This window comes from Limulus polyphemus, unplaced genomic scaffold (assembly GCF_000517525.1).
Source record: "Limulus polyphemus unplaced genomic scaffold, Limulus_polyphemus-2.1.2 Scaffold5711, whole genome shotgun sequence".
NCBI lineage: Eukaryota > Metazoa > Arthropoda > Merostomata > Xiphosura > Limulidae > Limulus > Limulus polyphemus.
The window spans coordinates 12,725-29,082 of record NW_013671321.1 but is presented as its reverse complement, the minus strand read 5'-3'; the positions used below and the strand labels follow the sequence as shown (position 1 = coordinate 29,082).

The following is a 16,358-nucleotide window of genomic DNA, read 5'->3' as shown; positions in this document are numbered from 1 at the left end:
TGCTAGAAATAGGTTACGCTGGTATATAAAAGATGGGAATGTAATGTGTGGAGAGACAGTGAGTAATTGATCTGCGGTCGGAGTATTATTGACGTTCGTTGCTATAGCATAGCGTTTGTTTAGCGCGATTGTTGAGTGTATTGGTTAAGTTATATTCGGAAAGAATAAACCAGTTTTATTAAGTAAAGGCTTGTGTCGCGTAAGTTTCGTCGGTACGAAGTTACGGAAAATTAATTAACACACGGAGACGTAACAATATTAATCCGGAAAAAATTAAATTTTGCTTACGTTCGCATTTATATTCTTATTTCACCTTGTCGAGCTATCAATATATGACATACGAGATCTATTAACAAGAACAATATTTATTTAAGCAGCTTGTATACGAACAGCTTAACAAAGTGTTTAATAACAATGCACTGTGTAAGTTTTAGGTTTTTTGTAGAATATTTTTTTATCTCTCGACAGCTCGATAAGGTGAATTAACTATAACAATTCAGTGCGTCGGCCTTTTAAAGGTTTAAGAGATGCTTGTTTGTTTGTTTTGTAATTAAACACAAAGCTACACAATTGGCTATCTATGCTCTGCCCACCACGGGTATCGAAACCAGGATTCTAGGGTTGTAAGTCCGCAGACATACCGCTGTACCACTGGAGGACTTAAGAGATGCAATGGAATGGTTTGTATTTCGTATCGATTGCTCAACCAGGTAAATCAGAAACAACAGTGTAGTATATAAACAACTTATTTTGTGTTTGCATTATGACGTGTTTTAGTTATTGACAACTGAACCAGGTGAGTTAACAATAAAAATGCAGATGGGAGAACGTGATTTTTTCTGGACTGCTCTTTATTTGGTATATCGACATGGGCGTCCGCAGGATGGGGCAATGGGGGCATTTGCCCCCATGGAATTTCAGAAGACATTTTATTTGAATAATTTATTATGAATGTATTAGAAAATAATACTGTTTGAATATAAATAACGAAATGAGGTGCATATAAATAAGACATAATCAGCCAGAGCATCGCATTCAAACTTCAATTAGTACAAGCTATGATTTATTTCATGCGAATTCTAGACCTTAATTCATAAACAAACTTTTCAACTTAAATTCTGAAACTACTGTATACCTAATGAAGTTTATCAGAAATTTTCTCGATTGATAACAAATGCTGACTAACTTATTCGTTTTTCTGGTTAGCCTACACAAGCATAAAATCTTAACGAATAACTATATTTGATCACTATTCTCTAGATCAATCTCTTACTCAATAATTAACGCACCGAATACTTCACAGAATTCAGATTCACTACTTATTAATTCATATATATGTATCCTTGTTTCTAGTTATTTATTAAAGTATTTCGATCATTATATCATCATTATTAGCTTCTTCTTATAAGAAACAAGTAAATTATAGCATTAAAAACATAGATTAATCTAGTATGAATCTCGCACAACCGAACAAGTAAAGTGTAATTCCAAGTGACATTGTGAGATAGCAAATTTTACTTTTATTTTGTTATGGTTATGTTTACCTTTAATTCATTATCCCTTCTATGGTTTAGTTCAATTATGAATTTGTAGTTATATTAACGCGCTAACTTATCTTCTAGTTAGAGCACGTTGAATTTGAGTATGGTTGTATTATGAAACGGACACAAGCCTCCTCTAGTGGGGATGTACAGATATTAATTTTGTGTAAGATTATGCAAATTAGCTATTCACATGAGATGTAACCTCGTGATATAAACATGAAATAAAAACCTTGCCTTGGACTTAAACGAGTTAGTTCACGAAATATAAGTAAATGAATTATTGTTGATTTTTGCTTGATGTTATTATTGATCTCTAAGTAATTTAATTTCGGAATACTGTATTTTTTACAGAATTTAGGATTTTTCTTCTACTGGATATTTTTCCTAATTCACTTATTTATTAAAATAATTAACAATATTGATATTTATATAGTATTGTTCGTTAACATTTGTATCAAGTCCTGACCACTATGACCAGGCACAACGTATTTATTAACTTTGTGTGCGTGTGTGTGTTTCTCCGTAGGTAATAAACTTTGTATTCCAGTTGTTTGAAACTTTTGTTTTGGATTTCTGTAGTTATAAGGTTTATATATACATGTATATATATATATATATATATTTTCTCGTTCGACCATGGTTGTAAACGGCGTTTTGTTTTGGTCCGTTACAATATGGAAGTAAGTCTCTTATTGCACACGTTCCCAAGTATGAAAATAATTGTATAAAATTTTCCTACTATACAATAAAAGAGTTGGAAGTTAGAAAAATAAATTAAGTTAAACAATATTAATCTATATTATCCAGATATTTGTTGTATAGTTTTGTTTCACGAATCATTTTATATTGTGTCTACAAAGAAAATATTTGAATAAATAATCTTAAATAATTTTTAAGAATAACTAACATTTCTTATCGCTTATTAGTTTACAAAACTAACACTGTATAGAAAATTTAATTGTAATTATTGGTGGTGTGAAAGTGTGTTCTCCTGGCTTGTGGGCTATATTTAATATGCTATTGGAAAATGGTCCCCATTTTGTATTCAGTGGTTAATATGTTACTCGGTAGGGTCAAAAGGCGGGAAGGAGTTATGTAACGCAGTGATGTTTGATTTGGTTAGGTATAAAAATGCAGTATACTAATTAAAAGTAAAAAAAAACACAGAAATTTATTAAGTACTTACCAAGTTTCGAACATAATATCATGTAAGGGCATAACCAAGTAAGTTGACAGTTGAATCGAGGAAAGTAGAAAACAAAATATGCCCCCAGTAATTCGACGTAAGACACAACGTGTTCAAAAGACGTTTAGTCATAATTCTACCGAAAACAATTTGGAATTTGAGGATGACGACTTTGAAGAATCAAGAAACGCGAATTTTCGTAAACGTTGCAAAATAGAATACAGCAATAAAAGCTGTAAAGTAAGCAGACGAAGAAAACCTGTTCTGTGTGAGGTAACTCGGGTACCTGTTAGTGTTATAACTAGTACTAGTAGTGATACTAATAGTATTGATACTACTTCTAGTTCTAATACTAGTTCTTGTCATGGTAATAATAATTGTAGCACCAGTAGTTACTTTAGAACACGGCAGAGAATGAAATGTGAGCCCAATAGTATCGGAAAACGTTCAGATAAGTTACAGACACAAAACAGTGCCACTGATTCATCTAATGTTTTTGCAATTCTAGATGAGAAAAAACAAAAAAAATGCAATTCAAATAAGCTTGAAGAAAGTAATGATGTATGCAAGAAAAGCCAAACAGGAGATGGCTTATCAAAAGTTATGGATTCCAAACAAATGATTCAACTTCAAAGTTTCCGAGACTCAAGCTCAGTGCAAAATGTGAAAACGTGTATTTCTGATAAAGACATTTGGCCAGCGGCAGGATGGATGGAAAAGTCCAATAATATCAATTTGGAACTTAAACACAGATGTGGCCCCTGCCTAGTTGAGCAGAGCAGTAATCTTGTTCACAATTTAGAGCAGATGATGAGAGGATTTTACTTCAACTCCAGAGTAAAAAAGGTTTGGTAAAACTAAAAGCATTTTGTATTATAATATAGTAGCACGTGAAAGGGGTGAATAAATTGTTAATTAAACCATAACTTACAAATACAAGTAGAATTATTTACTTTTTTAATTGCAAGTACAGAAGTAATGATTAGTCATTATAGTTATTATTTTGAATAACACTGAGATTTACTTTCAGTACCTATTAAGCTTATAGCAAAGATTTTTGGAGGAGGTCATAACAGTGGTCAATGTAATTAACAGGCCAGTCTGCCCAATTATTAATATAAATTGGAAATAAAATTGTTAGTTATTTTAATATAAAGTTCTGATTTTTAAGCTTTGCATACAATTTTTACTTCATTTTAATTAAGTCTTGAACTACCTTCCCCCTTAAAGGCTATGGTCAGTCCAATAGCCAAATCACTAGGCTGCTCCAACCACCCAGTCTGCCCTTCCACAGAGGGGAGGTAACAAATATTATATTGGTAATTATAGGCTTATTAGTCTTACAATTTTTGTTTCTTATAGTCAATTTGGTTTCTCAAAGAAAACCTACATTAATAACACAGGCCTGCGATTATTTTGTTGTCTTGAAATTCTTACATGTTCTACAATAATTTCTGCATGCTGAATCTGAAAATGATATACGTTTTTTCTCTGTCATGTACAGAGTTTTCACAAAATGTCATATGTGCTTTTTCACCATGTCTGTGTATGATTAAGATAGATGTCTTGAATGCTTATATCCATATTCCTATTTCTTATCAGTCATGATGATATCTTCTGTTTGTCCATCATGGGGATGTGTATCAGTTTCGCACCTTACCCTTCAGGTTTGCTTCAGCTCCGTATGTTTTGTGTCATGTAGTCAAAGCTTTTGCTCAGCTTCTGCATACTTGGGGTTACATTCACACAACAACATGGACGACTGATTTCTGTTAGCTCATTCTGAACTGAAATCTTCACAATACTGAGTTACTTTTGACAGAAGTGACTTGGGTGGGTTGGATTATCAAGATGGGGGAAGCCTTTCCTTTTGCTCACCCAATATTTTATCCACTTTGGTGTCTTTTTCAACACCTACCTCAGTCGGGTCCAACCTCCTTCACCTCGACCCCATTTGATGGAGCTTTCCTGTTGCTCACCCAATATTTTATCCACTTTGGTGTCTTTTTTAACACCTACCTCAGTCGGGTCCAACCTCCTTCACCTCGACCCCATTTGATGGAGCTTTCCTGTTGCTCACCCAATATCTTATCCACTTTGGTGTCTTTTTTAACACCTACCTCAGTCAGGCCCAACCTCCTCCACCTCGACCCCATTTGATGGAGCTTTTAGTTCTACATGCCCTTGCTGCTTGCGAGGTTCTATCACTTTTTTTAACATAGGCTGTAGTCTCTTCAGTAGACTTTGCACAACCAATGGAATCTTGCTCAGGATCTCTTGGATTCTCTCATTACCTTTCCTCCTTCCCTTTTAAACAATCGGCATTGGTGGTTGAACAAGACCCACATGCTGTCGGGTGTACTGTACCGCATCCTCCACTTCATCTGGATTTTCATCTATTCACAGGTGCTTCTCTCCCCGTTTGGGGAAGGGGGCATAAATCAATCAGCAGGAGGCTTCCAGATAATGGTGTCTGGCAGAGAGGTTTTACCATATTAACATCTTGGAGCTACTGGCCGTACAACGTGCTTTGGATCACTTTCTTCCTCTTGCACAGAATCTACTTATGATACATTAGGACAGTTCTACAATGGTGGCTTATATCAGTCACCAAGGGGGCACCCATTCATTTGCAATCGAACCTTAGAACTCCTTTTTTGGGCCCACACACTGGGGATACATCTTTTTGCATGTAATGTACCAGGTGCTTCCATCCTCATGGTGGATTGCCTTTCAAAACCAGACAAACTTTATCACATGGAGTGGTCTTTCAACCCTCAGGTTTTCTAGTTGCAACGCAGTCATTCTGGTACTTCTCGTCTAGATACATTTACCACATTCCTCAATACCAAGTTACCTCTTTTTTGGGGTCTCTGGTTCCTCATCCTCAGGCCCTAGCTGTTGATGCTTTCAGCCAGGATAGGATCAACTCGTACTTTTATGTTTATTCTCCCATCCAACTTCTTCCCTGGGTGATTTTGATCATCCACATTAGTTTGTGTCAGGTTTTTCTGATTGCTCCTTACTGGCTGGCATAATCTTGGTTTCCTTGTCTCCTTTAGTTACAAACTGCCTCTTCCTTTCACTCCATTCTTTTATGTCAACCTTGATCAACGGTCTTTCAATCATTACTACCCTCCGTCTTCATGCATTTATCAGGTCCCTGGCAAGGAGATCTGGATTGTCTAGGTGTGTTACTTCTTTTTTAGCAGATTCTTTTGCCCTTCCTCTATGGAGGTTTATCAATGTAAATGGAACATCTTCCACCATTGGTCTCTGAGGCTGGGTTTCCCCCCTTCTCGGCCCACTGTTCCACTCATTACCGATTTTCTTCTGTCCCTTCCTTAGCTGGTTATCAAAACAGTCTTATCCCACACCTTCCATTTTTCCTGGTACCATTTGGTGTGTACCTTCCTTACCCTCTCCCTTTTGTTGCATTCCTTCCAGACTCATAGACATCCTCATCAGACAGTCCTTCTGAATTAAAATGTCAATGTTGTTCTTCTCTGCCTTACTCTACCTCCATTTGCGTCTTTGTCCTCATGTTCTTTGTTTCACTTATCCCTTATGACTTATTTTCTCCTGTTAGCCTGTAGAGCATCGTCGGACTGATACATTTGCCATTGGCATTTCATGCACTCTGTACCATTCTGCATATGTGCTGTTATCCAAATCAGTGTTTATTCCCCAAAACTTCGGTGGCTCTTGAGGGAAGTTCTTACTTCTTGTTGATTTTGTTTCCTTCCATATCTCACCTTTATTCCTGGTCTGATCCATAAAGACCTCTATGTCCTATACGTGTTCTTTGTTGTTATCTTGCCCACACAGCTTCCTATGGTTCTCATTTCAGCTTTTTCATCCCTTGGCAACATTCCATTGTTTGTGAGCTTTCTCCTTCCACCCGTACCAGTTGGGTTTGGCTGTTGATTCATTTGGCATATTCATCCTTGTCACCTTCCCAAAATCTATTCTAGGTGTTGTCACATCAGATTTGGCACCTAACCTCTTTCCCTAGAATTTCACCTCCATCGTTAGTTGGAGGATATTCTTCAATCAGGCATGTGGACTGCACCTCATATGTTCATCTCCCACTGTCTTCATTGGGTGGCTGTTTCTTCCTTGTCGGGGTACCATCGTACACCTGTTGCCATCCTTTAAACTTTGGTTTGGCTCTGACTGAGTAAGTTATATTATATATATGTGTGTGTGTATATATATCTTCTTTCAGTGGAATGTACCTTTTTTTCATTATGGATCCCACTCTGTGGCGAGCATTACTTGTCCAAGTATACTTCCTATATCTCAAATCTGCATTGTACGGCCAAGAAATCAGTAAAAAATACCCATAGCCAATAACACACATTCTGGAGATGGGGTGTTCCACAAGATCACTAGTAAGTTTTTCCTTGCAATATATTTACTTTATTAATATGCTCATTCCAGACTGTACTAACCCATGAACTTAAATTGGTAAAGCAGAAAGGGATTGCTGCCCATCCCTGATGTCCCTTCGATTGAATAAATCAGGAGCAGTCTGTTTTCAGTATAGGGTTTTTGTGGTCACCCGTTGCACTGTCTCCTGTATTGGCATTCCTCCAGACTCTCCACTGCATTTTATCTCCCTTTGTTCTTCTAGTAGAATATGGGAGTCCTTGCCACTTTCCAGTTCAAAGCCGCTGGGGTATGGACCATGAAGGTGTCCTCCTGAATGTGATCACTTCCATTTAGTAGAGAGTAGGGTAATGGTGTAGATGGTGTGCAATCCTCCAATCTTGTGCTCCAACTCTATGCAGTGTGTCCTGGAGGTTGATGTTGCACTCAGCTTCTGTGCAGTTCTGTCCAGAGAGTGATATTGCACATAAATACGAATAAATACGCTCCATTTCCATGCAATGGGTCCCAGGGGTTGATGTTGCTCACAGCTTATGTGCAGTTGTATAGGGAGGGTGATGTTGCTTTGGGGTAAATCTGTCACATTGCAGTTCACCCATTTGATTGGGATCCCTCCTCATACCATCACCTGGTTGTCAGTTCCCAGTGAGTGGTTTTAGATTGGAGCTGCACCAATCAACATAAATCATCAGACGTCTTGGTTGTGTTATCTCTTCCTCACACAATTTGCCTCTGGATCTCCACCTACTTCAGGTGGGTCCCAGAGGTTGATGTTGCACCCAGCTTCTGTGCAGTTCTATCCAGAGGGTGTGGTTGCTATATATTTCTAGAGGAGATCCAGTTATGTATGGTGGGACTCGGAGGGTGGTGTTGTGCTTCGGTTTCTTTGCAGTCCTATCCAGAGGATAATGTTGTTTGGGATAACTGTTCTTCTCATGCCCCACCTCAGTGTGTTTTCACTGCTTGAGGATGGTGTTGCACAGTGAAGTACCAGTCTGATTAACTTTGATGTAACCTGACACCTTGGCACATCTATTCCTACCATCCCTCGAACGTTGGGTTCCAGGATGTGTGTTTGGTTGTGGATCTGTGCATGTGTGCTTGTTTTGTAGGTTGGCTTACACATCATACTTTGCCCTTCTACTTCACTTGAGGGGAAGATATTGTGGACCCTCCTCCTACATCAGAGATTGTATTCCAGATACTGCTTGGTTTTGGACTGGAGTTGACCAGCCACATATGATCTGTCATGCCCTAGCCATTCTAAACCTTGGAGCACATCCATTTTCCATTTCCCCACATTCCTGTCTGTAGATGGTTCTTTTACAGGTATACTGTGGTTCAACTTCTGACCCAACCAGTTTTCTTTCCCTTTTTGGTTGTGCTCCTTCCTCTTTCCACCTGTTTATGTTACACGTATTTCCATGCTAGGTGCATAGTATACCTGGTACAGAAGTGGTGCAGTCTCCCACATATGTTCCCCTCCCAACAGAGATCACATTTTATGGGTGTTCTTCAGATCCTTTTGAATTATACTTATTCCCGTCCCTCGCACCAGTACTGAAAATATATTTCCAATAGGTACTTACAGGCCAGGAAGTTCATCATTTTTAGTGCAAGGCTATTTGACCTTGGATTTTCATTTTCAAGGGCATCAAGACCAACAGCTAGGATACAAAGATCCAAAAATAAACTCACTGGAGGGCACTAAGGCCACAGTACACATTAATGTTAACAGAATAGAAATCAGCTTAGTAAATATGGCATTAATTTATTTTTTCATTGGAGGCTTGAGAAGCTGGCATATTCTTCCAGATTATGTTTATCAGGTAGGTAAGTATTATAACCAATGAGACTAATGAAGTAATAGTACATCAGCTTTTAGATTAAAAAAAGATGTATCACACTGATCTAAAATGCCCTGTGATCTTAACTCTTCCAACATGGAGTCGGTCGATTTGACCGAGTCACGTGACCTTCTGTACATGTTTAAAGTTGACATAAATTTAATATTTAACTCTCTATATATTGGGTATATCTTCACGACATTTGGCAGTATTTCAGTTAATATTACAAGTATTACACATATAAAAAGTCATATTTCTTAGTGAAGCACTTTTATTAAAATAAAATAAAGTTTTGTCCATGAATATATTGAGTATTTGTTTTGAATAGTCCATGTCCAAAGTAATTTTCATGTTAAAATTAAAAATACTTTTCCTCATCTCAAAAATCTCAAATTTCCTTTGTGTAATCTCTAAGACCTCCTAAATGCATTTCAAACTTTTTTTCACTAAATCCTTATAGTTTATATATTATTTCCTCTACCCTAATCTCAAAACTGGATCGGTCAATTTGACCAATCTCGTAACCACCAAAAGAATCGAAATAAACCTAAATTAACCTTCTTTCTTTTAGCATGACTTCAGATTGTAACCTGAAACTTCATTTGTTTATCCTAAGTAACTCTAAGTTCATAACATTATACATCTATTAATAATTAAATTTTATTGTTTTATTGCCCTTTATATTGCCCATTGAACCATGTCTAACTGCTATCCGTGCCATTAAAAGTTGTAAATCACTCAGGGTACGTGCAGCTCACGTTATGGTATCGAATTACATTACGAACGAGCTGCTCGCGATTGTGCTTTGTGAACAATTTTAATTATGTTATTATTATTATTATTACTTATTTTACCTATTCTAATCTTAAATAACTTAAAAAGATCCATACTTTTAATTTTAGTTACTTTTATAATAATAAATAAAGAATAAATATGAAAAACAAGAAATAAAGTACGTACCCAATTTTAGTTTTTTTCTTGGCCTCGATTGTCGAGTAGAGTTAAGCCTAATTTTTTTTAACGACTATGGTAAAGCTATTAACAATTTTTATTTACTTCAAAAAATTTTCCTGGCTTTCTAATTATGCAACAAAAGCGGTTACAAATTCATCCAAGCTAGTCGTTAACTTTCCCACAGGAACAAAATTGCTACTCCGAGTGACATTGACGGTTATCTGTTTAAAACACAATGTTATAGAAAACTTCAAAGTATGGAAGCTTTTGAGTACAGATATTTTCTTTTGTGCTTCGCACATCCTGTGTAACACATTTTTGATTTTCGTTTGAAGTGGTTCTAATTTTTTTGGTTATACATCACTGCATTTCTCACAGTTTATTATTGTTGCTTTTCTGCACTAGATAATTTTGGGTAGTTTTTGTGAGTTATGAATTCTGAAGTCAATGTTACCAATTCGGGGGTCACACCAATGACCAATCTTTTTATCTCAGGTGAGGGCGATCCAACTGTAGATCTTTCTGATTTTGTCCATCGGGAGATTGAATGCTACCTGAGTCACCCTTTGTCCCCTGACATTGCCGAGCGCCTTTCGAGTCTGCTGACATTATTTGGCATGACAACGATTTTGATCACCTTTTTCCTTCTCCCGAATTTGCCGTTCCTTCCCAGTTCCAGCCTTACGACTCACTTAGGCCTTCCTCAGCTTTCATGGATTTTGTATCTCAGGTTTGTGATGTTTTGTCTCTTTTTCCCTACTCCTTCTTTGTTGCATGAGCATTCTTCTCAACCATTTTGGTATTCTTCCCTCTCCTAACATTCGGATCCATGTGGATCATTTTCTCTCCCATTTAGGTGAAGGGATCAGTATGCTGTGCCCCTCAAGAGCCTCTGATCAGTATGCCCTTGCTTACCATCAGGCGGAATATCCATTTTTGGATCACTAGTTGTCGGGTTCCTTATTACCTATTTGTTAGGTGGCTCCTGAATCTAATATTAGTGTTAGACATGCCCAATATTCTCGCCTTTGTCTTACCCTTACTACCCTTCTCTGGTATCTTTTTTCTATACATCTCCTCTCCAAGACTCTTCACAGAAATCATGAGGAAATTTTTGACGATACCCTTCGCCTTCTGTCTTCTACTTTCATCTGTATTTCTTCCTCTGCTCTGTCGTTACATGAGTGGTTTCTTTGTTATTGGGACCTTATGTGTAGCTACTCCATTCTGGCTCGTGTCAATTTACCCTCAACTTATCTCAGAGATTTACGTCTTGCTCCTTTTTTTTCGACATTATATTTTTGACACCATCTCAGACAATATTGAGCGGCGGGTAACATCAGCCTGACAACAGTCCACCCTTTCAACTTTTCTTGCCCATTTGTCTCAACCAGTCTTCCATGCAACCTCTTCCCATTTCCTGTCCTTTGTCCTCCCACTCCGTTCTTCAAATATCAGTACATCTTTTCATCAAGGTCATCACTGACGTGTCATCCGTCGTCAACAATATCAGAGACTACCTGGTTGGTTTGGGACCTGTGGGAGCTCATTTATTGGATTTCCTCCTTGCTGGTTCCCCTTCGAGGATCAATGGGTGACAAAGGTTCTTTCAGAGGACTTGTTCTCACATTTCTTTCCCTGCTTCCTGTTTCTCTTCACCCAGTTCCTTTCCTCCTCTTCCTCAAGATCCCATGACTAACCAGTGTCTGTCAGAGGCATTTCAGGATTTACTTTCGCAGCAGTCTATAAAACCAGCTCACCATCCCTTGTACTTATACTATTTGCACTACTGTGGAGTTGATCTGTCACACATGCAGTTCCTCCCTTTTGATTGGGAGCACTCATCCTACCTTCTTGTGGATGTCGGTTCTCAGCATTGAGGTGTTGGATTTGAGTGAAACAATCAACATAAGTCCTCACACAAGTTGAATCCAGATGGCCAGTCCCAGATTGTTGTAGGGTGTTGATTTTTGTGTAGTACCCAGGAATTGGAGCAGATCTTAATCCCCCAATTCTTGGGTTGTAGGTGAAGCCGGTATGATCCTCATCCTACCATTGCATGGATGTCAGTACCCCAGAGAGGAGGTTTTGGATGTAGTTGACTTGCCAAATACAGTCCGACGTGCCCAAGCCACTCTACATCTTGCGATTTCCGGCTGTATATTTTACAAATTATACACAAAGGCAAAGAGTATACCTGGCTCAGAAGTGGTGTGGTTCCCCTCCTTTTTCTCACATGATAAGGAGTATCCTTTGGATGCTTTTGGGGGTGCTTTTGATATTCCCTCACTCTGGTCCTTTTCTCAATGTGGGATTTTAGCCAATCTTGTGAGAGGAGGTAAGTACAGTATCAGAAGTTAGAATTTTCCTATACTGAAAATGTATTTATGATAGGTATTTACTACTTCTCACACTTCCTTCCCATTTCTCAGGTGCTCACACCTTGTGCCAAACTTTAAAGTGAAGTAATCAACAGTAATCAACACAGTCTTTAAAAGAAAAAGAAAAGGCCACTTTGGGATAAGCTGCCTTTGATTTGTTTTCTTCTGTTGGTTCTTCAAGAGTGTGATCTTTTGGGCTTTTTCTTGGTTGCTTTTGAACCTGCTCCTTACTTGATGGCTGAAAGGTATGGGAGCAAATTTTTAGTTTTCTTTCCATCCACAGATATTGTGGTTCATGCTGGAAGGTTTATTTCTCAGTTACATGATAGAACAGTTGTGTCTTATCCGACACTTTGTTGGAACTTCGTGATTGTAGCCTACCAGGTGGAAGCATTTTCCAACTCTCAACTAATACTTGTACTCCTTGAAGTAAATCTATGTCCCCTGATGGGACAGGGTAAGTCTACAGTCTCCCATCTCTAAAAATCCACCATTTTGTTTTCCTTTCACTTCAATTTGTTAGAGGAATCAGGATCACCAAATTCATTGATGACAAGCTGGATCCCTTGTTAGGATGTCCATTGGTTCAGTTTTTGGCTGCTTCATTCTTCCATGTTGTCATTGGAGTCTCGAATTTCATCAGCTCTTTTAGGGGGTCATAGTTCTGCCCTATTCGTGGGTCCTGACATTCTCGGCTCCGAGAATTTGTGGACGTATGGAAACCTTAACCACGGATCCAGGGTCACTGCAGCTCCTTGAGTCAGGGTTTATCTTTCAGCTCATATCTTCAACTCTATTATCCACCCAACCTGTGGAGTTTCCATCTCTCACAGATCATAGGGATTTGGAACTAGTTCTAGAGCTATCAGTGTTTGTTTGGTCTGGGAGTAGTGAGTGAGTCATGCTAGTTCTTTCAAGGTTTTATTCCTGTCAGTTGTTGGGCCTATGCAGATAGGAGTTTGGGGTCCAGTCATCAATCTTTCTCATGTATATCCATACCTAGATTATCCAAGGTTCACATGTTACTCATTCATCAATATCAGTTCACATTTTCTACTGGGTTTGTAGATGTCCATGTTTGCTGTAGTCGGCATTTGTTGTGCATGAGGGTCAGGTACTGCTTTTCCAGGTTTTTACCTTCAGACTCGCATCGGCTTCACATGGGTTCTGTCATTTTGTACGAATTTTCTCGTCACTTCCATTCCATTACTCTGTGCACACACCATTCCATGGATAACTAATTTCTGCTGGTACTACCTTGTCAATTGTAAGAACATCACATCCTGATTCTACTTTCAGAAACAACCAAGGCAGGCTTCATTTTCAGGGCTGAGACATCTATCCTTACTCCAATTCCATACATCGTCAATCTGGGTATTTTATTTCTCATCTCAGTTGACTCTCATCCAGGTCAATGTTATGGAATAAGACATCAGACTCTTACTCACCTCTCCTTCTTCCACAACACAAATGTTGTTTTCTCTTCTAGGATTCAGGACATCACTCAAATCTCTTATGCCTTTGGGACGAGAGCACAAGAGATCCTTTTAATGGTCTTTACGTGATCATAAACATAAATTCACTGATTTCGATCTTCGGGGATTGTTAAGTTGGGACACTACTATGATATCGGTTCCTCTACTGCCACCTTGTTCAGAGTACCATCTTTTCATGGATGGGGTGCATATATCAACTGTCAGAAATTCCAGGTTCTATACATGGACAAAGAGAATTCCCTACACAATGTTTTTGTCCTTCTTGCTCTTCAAAAGGCAATGAATGCCTCATGGTCTGGGCTTATTAACCCTTTCCACACAGGTCAAAGACCATGTCATCACATTTGTTTTCTTGCATTCAAAATTTTATTGAACTACTATTTTAGGAATTTGTCTCTATGTTTGGTATTAAACTGTAGATTATAATTCAAATTTTGGTATTATACATTATTTTATTTTTAATTTAAAAGTAAGTATCAAAAAACACACCTAAACATTGATTTTTATGTGTCACATAATGTGTTGAATGCAGCACTGGTTCAAATTAGATGTTTGTGATGCCAAAATACAAAGTCTGTAGTTTCGTACGAATTAAGAACTCAAATTTCCAATATTATCAAGCTAGAATTCCAAAATGAGCATTTGTCAACGGAAATGACATGAATATCAGCAATGGTGTATTAAAAGGAGGTTAAATCCATTTTGGGCAGAAGTGGCAAGCATGACTCGTTTTTTAACCTGTCTCTTTGGCAGAGGTTTTTGCATCTTCCACGGTTGCCCTGTTTCAGGCAGCCTTATTGACTACCGTTCGATTATCGTGACTACATAATTTTTGAGTCCCCAGTACTCTCTGGATTCTTCAAGTAGGTTTAGGTCCTTGGTCCCAAATGACCATTCCAGTTACCTAACAGGTATATTAAGATTACAGTACAGGCTCTTTCTGAGCACCTGTTTGTGCCCTGACTCTTATATGCCATGTAATCCCTTTACCCAAAGGCTTATTTTTCATGGCTGCTGACCTACAGATATCACCAGTCTGTTTGTCCACAGACTGCTTTCTCTTTACATCCTCAGATCAGTTCTTCTTACACAAGACACTGCCAGATAGGCATTCCTTTTCATCCATTCATCTGATCACTATTTCTCACTTGTATGTCTAATCAGATTTTAATTGTGGTCATGTTCAGTGAGAGTCTTGAATGTTTTGTTACCTGCTCTAATGCCTTTAGAGATACTAGACAAATTTTTTACTGGGCTCTATTTGAAGTCAAGTATTCTTCTGTGAATCACGTCTAATTAGATTTGTCATATTTCTATGTTCTTAGTAGCCTGGTCAAATTGTCCCCACAAAGTTCTAAATCTTTCTCTTGAAAAAGGAAGAGTTAGAGGAGATCTAAGAATGGAGGTTTTTAAGATTGTTAAGGGAATTGATAGTATTGATGCCCCCCTTTTTTATATATATTATTATTATTATTATTTCTTAAAGGTGAGAATGGTAGGACCAAGGGACAAAAGACCTGAAATTAGGGAAACTATTTTCAACACATTATGTCCTCATTAGTCTCACATTCTCTTATTGGTTTTTTCACTAACATTTTAACTGCTACACATGATATTGCTATTTTATTATACAAATACAAGTTTTGGCAGAGTAGGCATCATCTTCATCTAAGATAGCTCTGTTTTTCTAATAGACGATTGGTCTTTGGAATAGATTGCCTTCAGATACAGTCAGTTAAATAGAGTATAGTGGAAGGTTCAATAAATATTTCAAATGATCAGGGCTGGATTTTTTCAAGTGGATGGGCAGCCTTGGTGTACAAAACAAACCCCTAGTTGTCCTTAAGTATTATAATGTGAGGATGTTGAATAATTTGAAGCACATGTTTATATGTGTGTTATGTACAGTATCAGTATGATGTGTTTATCAATAATATTGATGCAATGATTTCAAATTATCTGATGTGTTTCCTTTATTTTAGTCATTCAGAAGACCAATAATTGAGAATTTCTCTCGACTTAAACCTTATAAAATGGCTTCACCTTTTGATAGACGAGTAACAGCAGTAACGTGGCACCCAAAACACCCCAGTGTTGTAGGAGTAGGATCTAAAGGTGGTGAAGTAATCATGTGGAATTTTGAAAATGCTGCAGATGACCTTTTCATACCAGGAGTAAGATGATGATGAAATATTTTTGGCTCTAATAAATAATCAAAGAATGAAATGCAATCTTAACACATAAATATAATGAAGTGTAGATTAAACAGACTATATTTCCCTAAATGATGGTATGAAACTAATATATATGTGTATAAAAATTATAGAAAACATGGTAACTCTTTCAGCGTGGGCTCTATCCCAGGGACCGACTTTATAACCATTTTGTTCTTGTTATAGTTTTCAGGCTATAACTTTTAAATTAGTAAGCAAGTGTTAACAAAATTTGGCAGATTATCAGTAAACATTACAATGCTTTCATTCGCAAAATATCTTAAAGTTTGTAAAGCAATGTTTCTCTCATGCCTTTTTCTCTTTTCACATCTTGTCTATCTATTA

At 37.6% G+C, this 16,358-nt stretch overlaps 1 protein-coding gene across 1 annotated transcript in view; it reads left to right on the top strand.

The window, feature by feature from the left end:
• Positions 1–2,622: 2,622 nt before the first annotated feature.
• The window catches only part of LOC106472895 (DNA damage-binding protein 2-like), a gene marked incomplete at its 3' end in the record, with an annotated part of 23,605 nt that continues 9,869 nt past the window's right edge, over positions 2,623–16,358 (top strand). Inside the window, exons 1-2 of the mRNA XM_013933565.2 lie at positions 2,623–3,576; positions 15,783–15,974. Coding sequence (XP_013789019.1) covers positions 2,809–3,576; positions 15,783–15,974 — 960 coding nt within the window. The remainder of the gene's footprint in view (positions 3,577–15,782; positions 15,975–16,358) is intronic.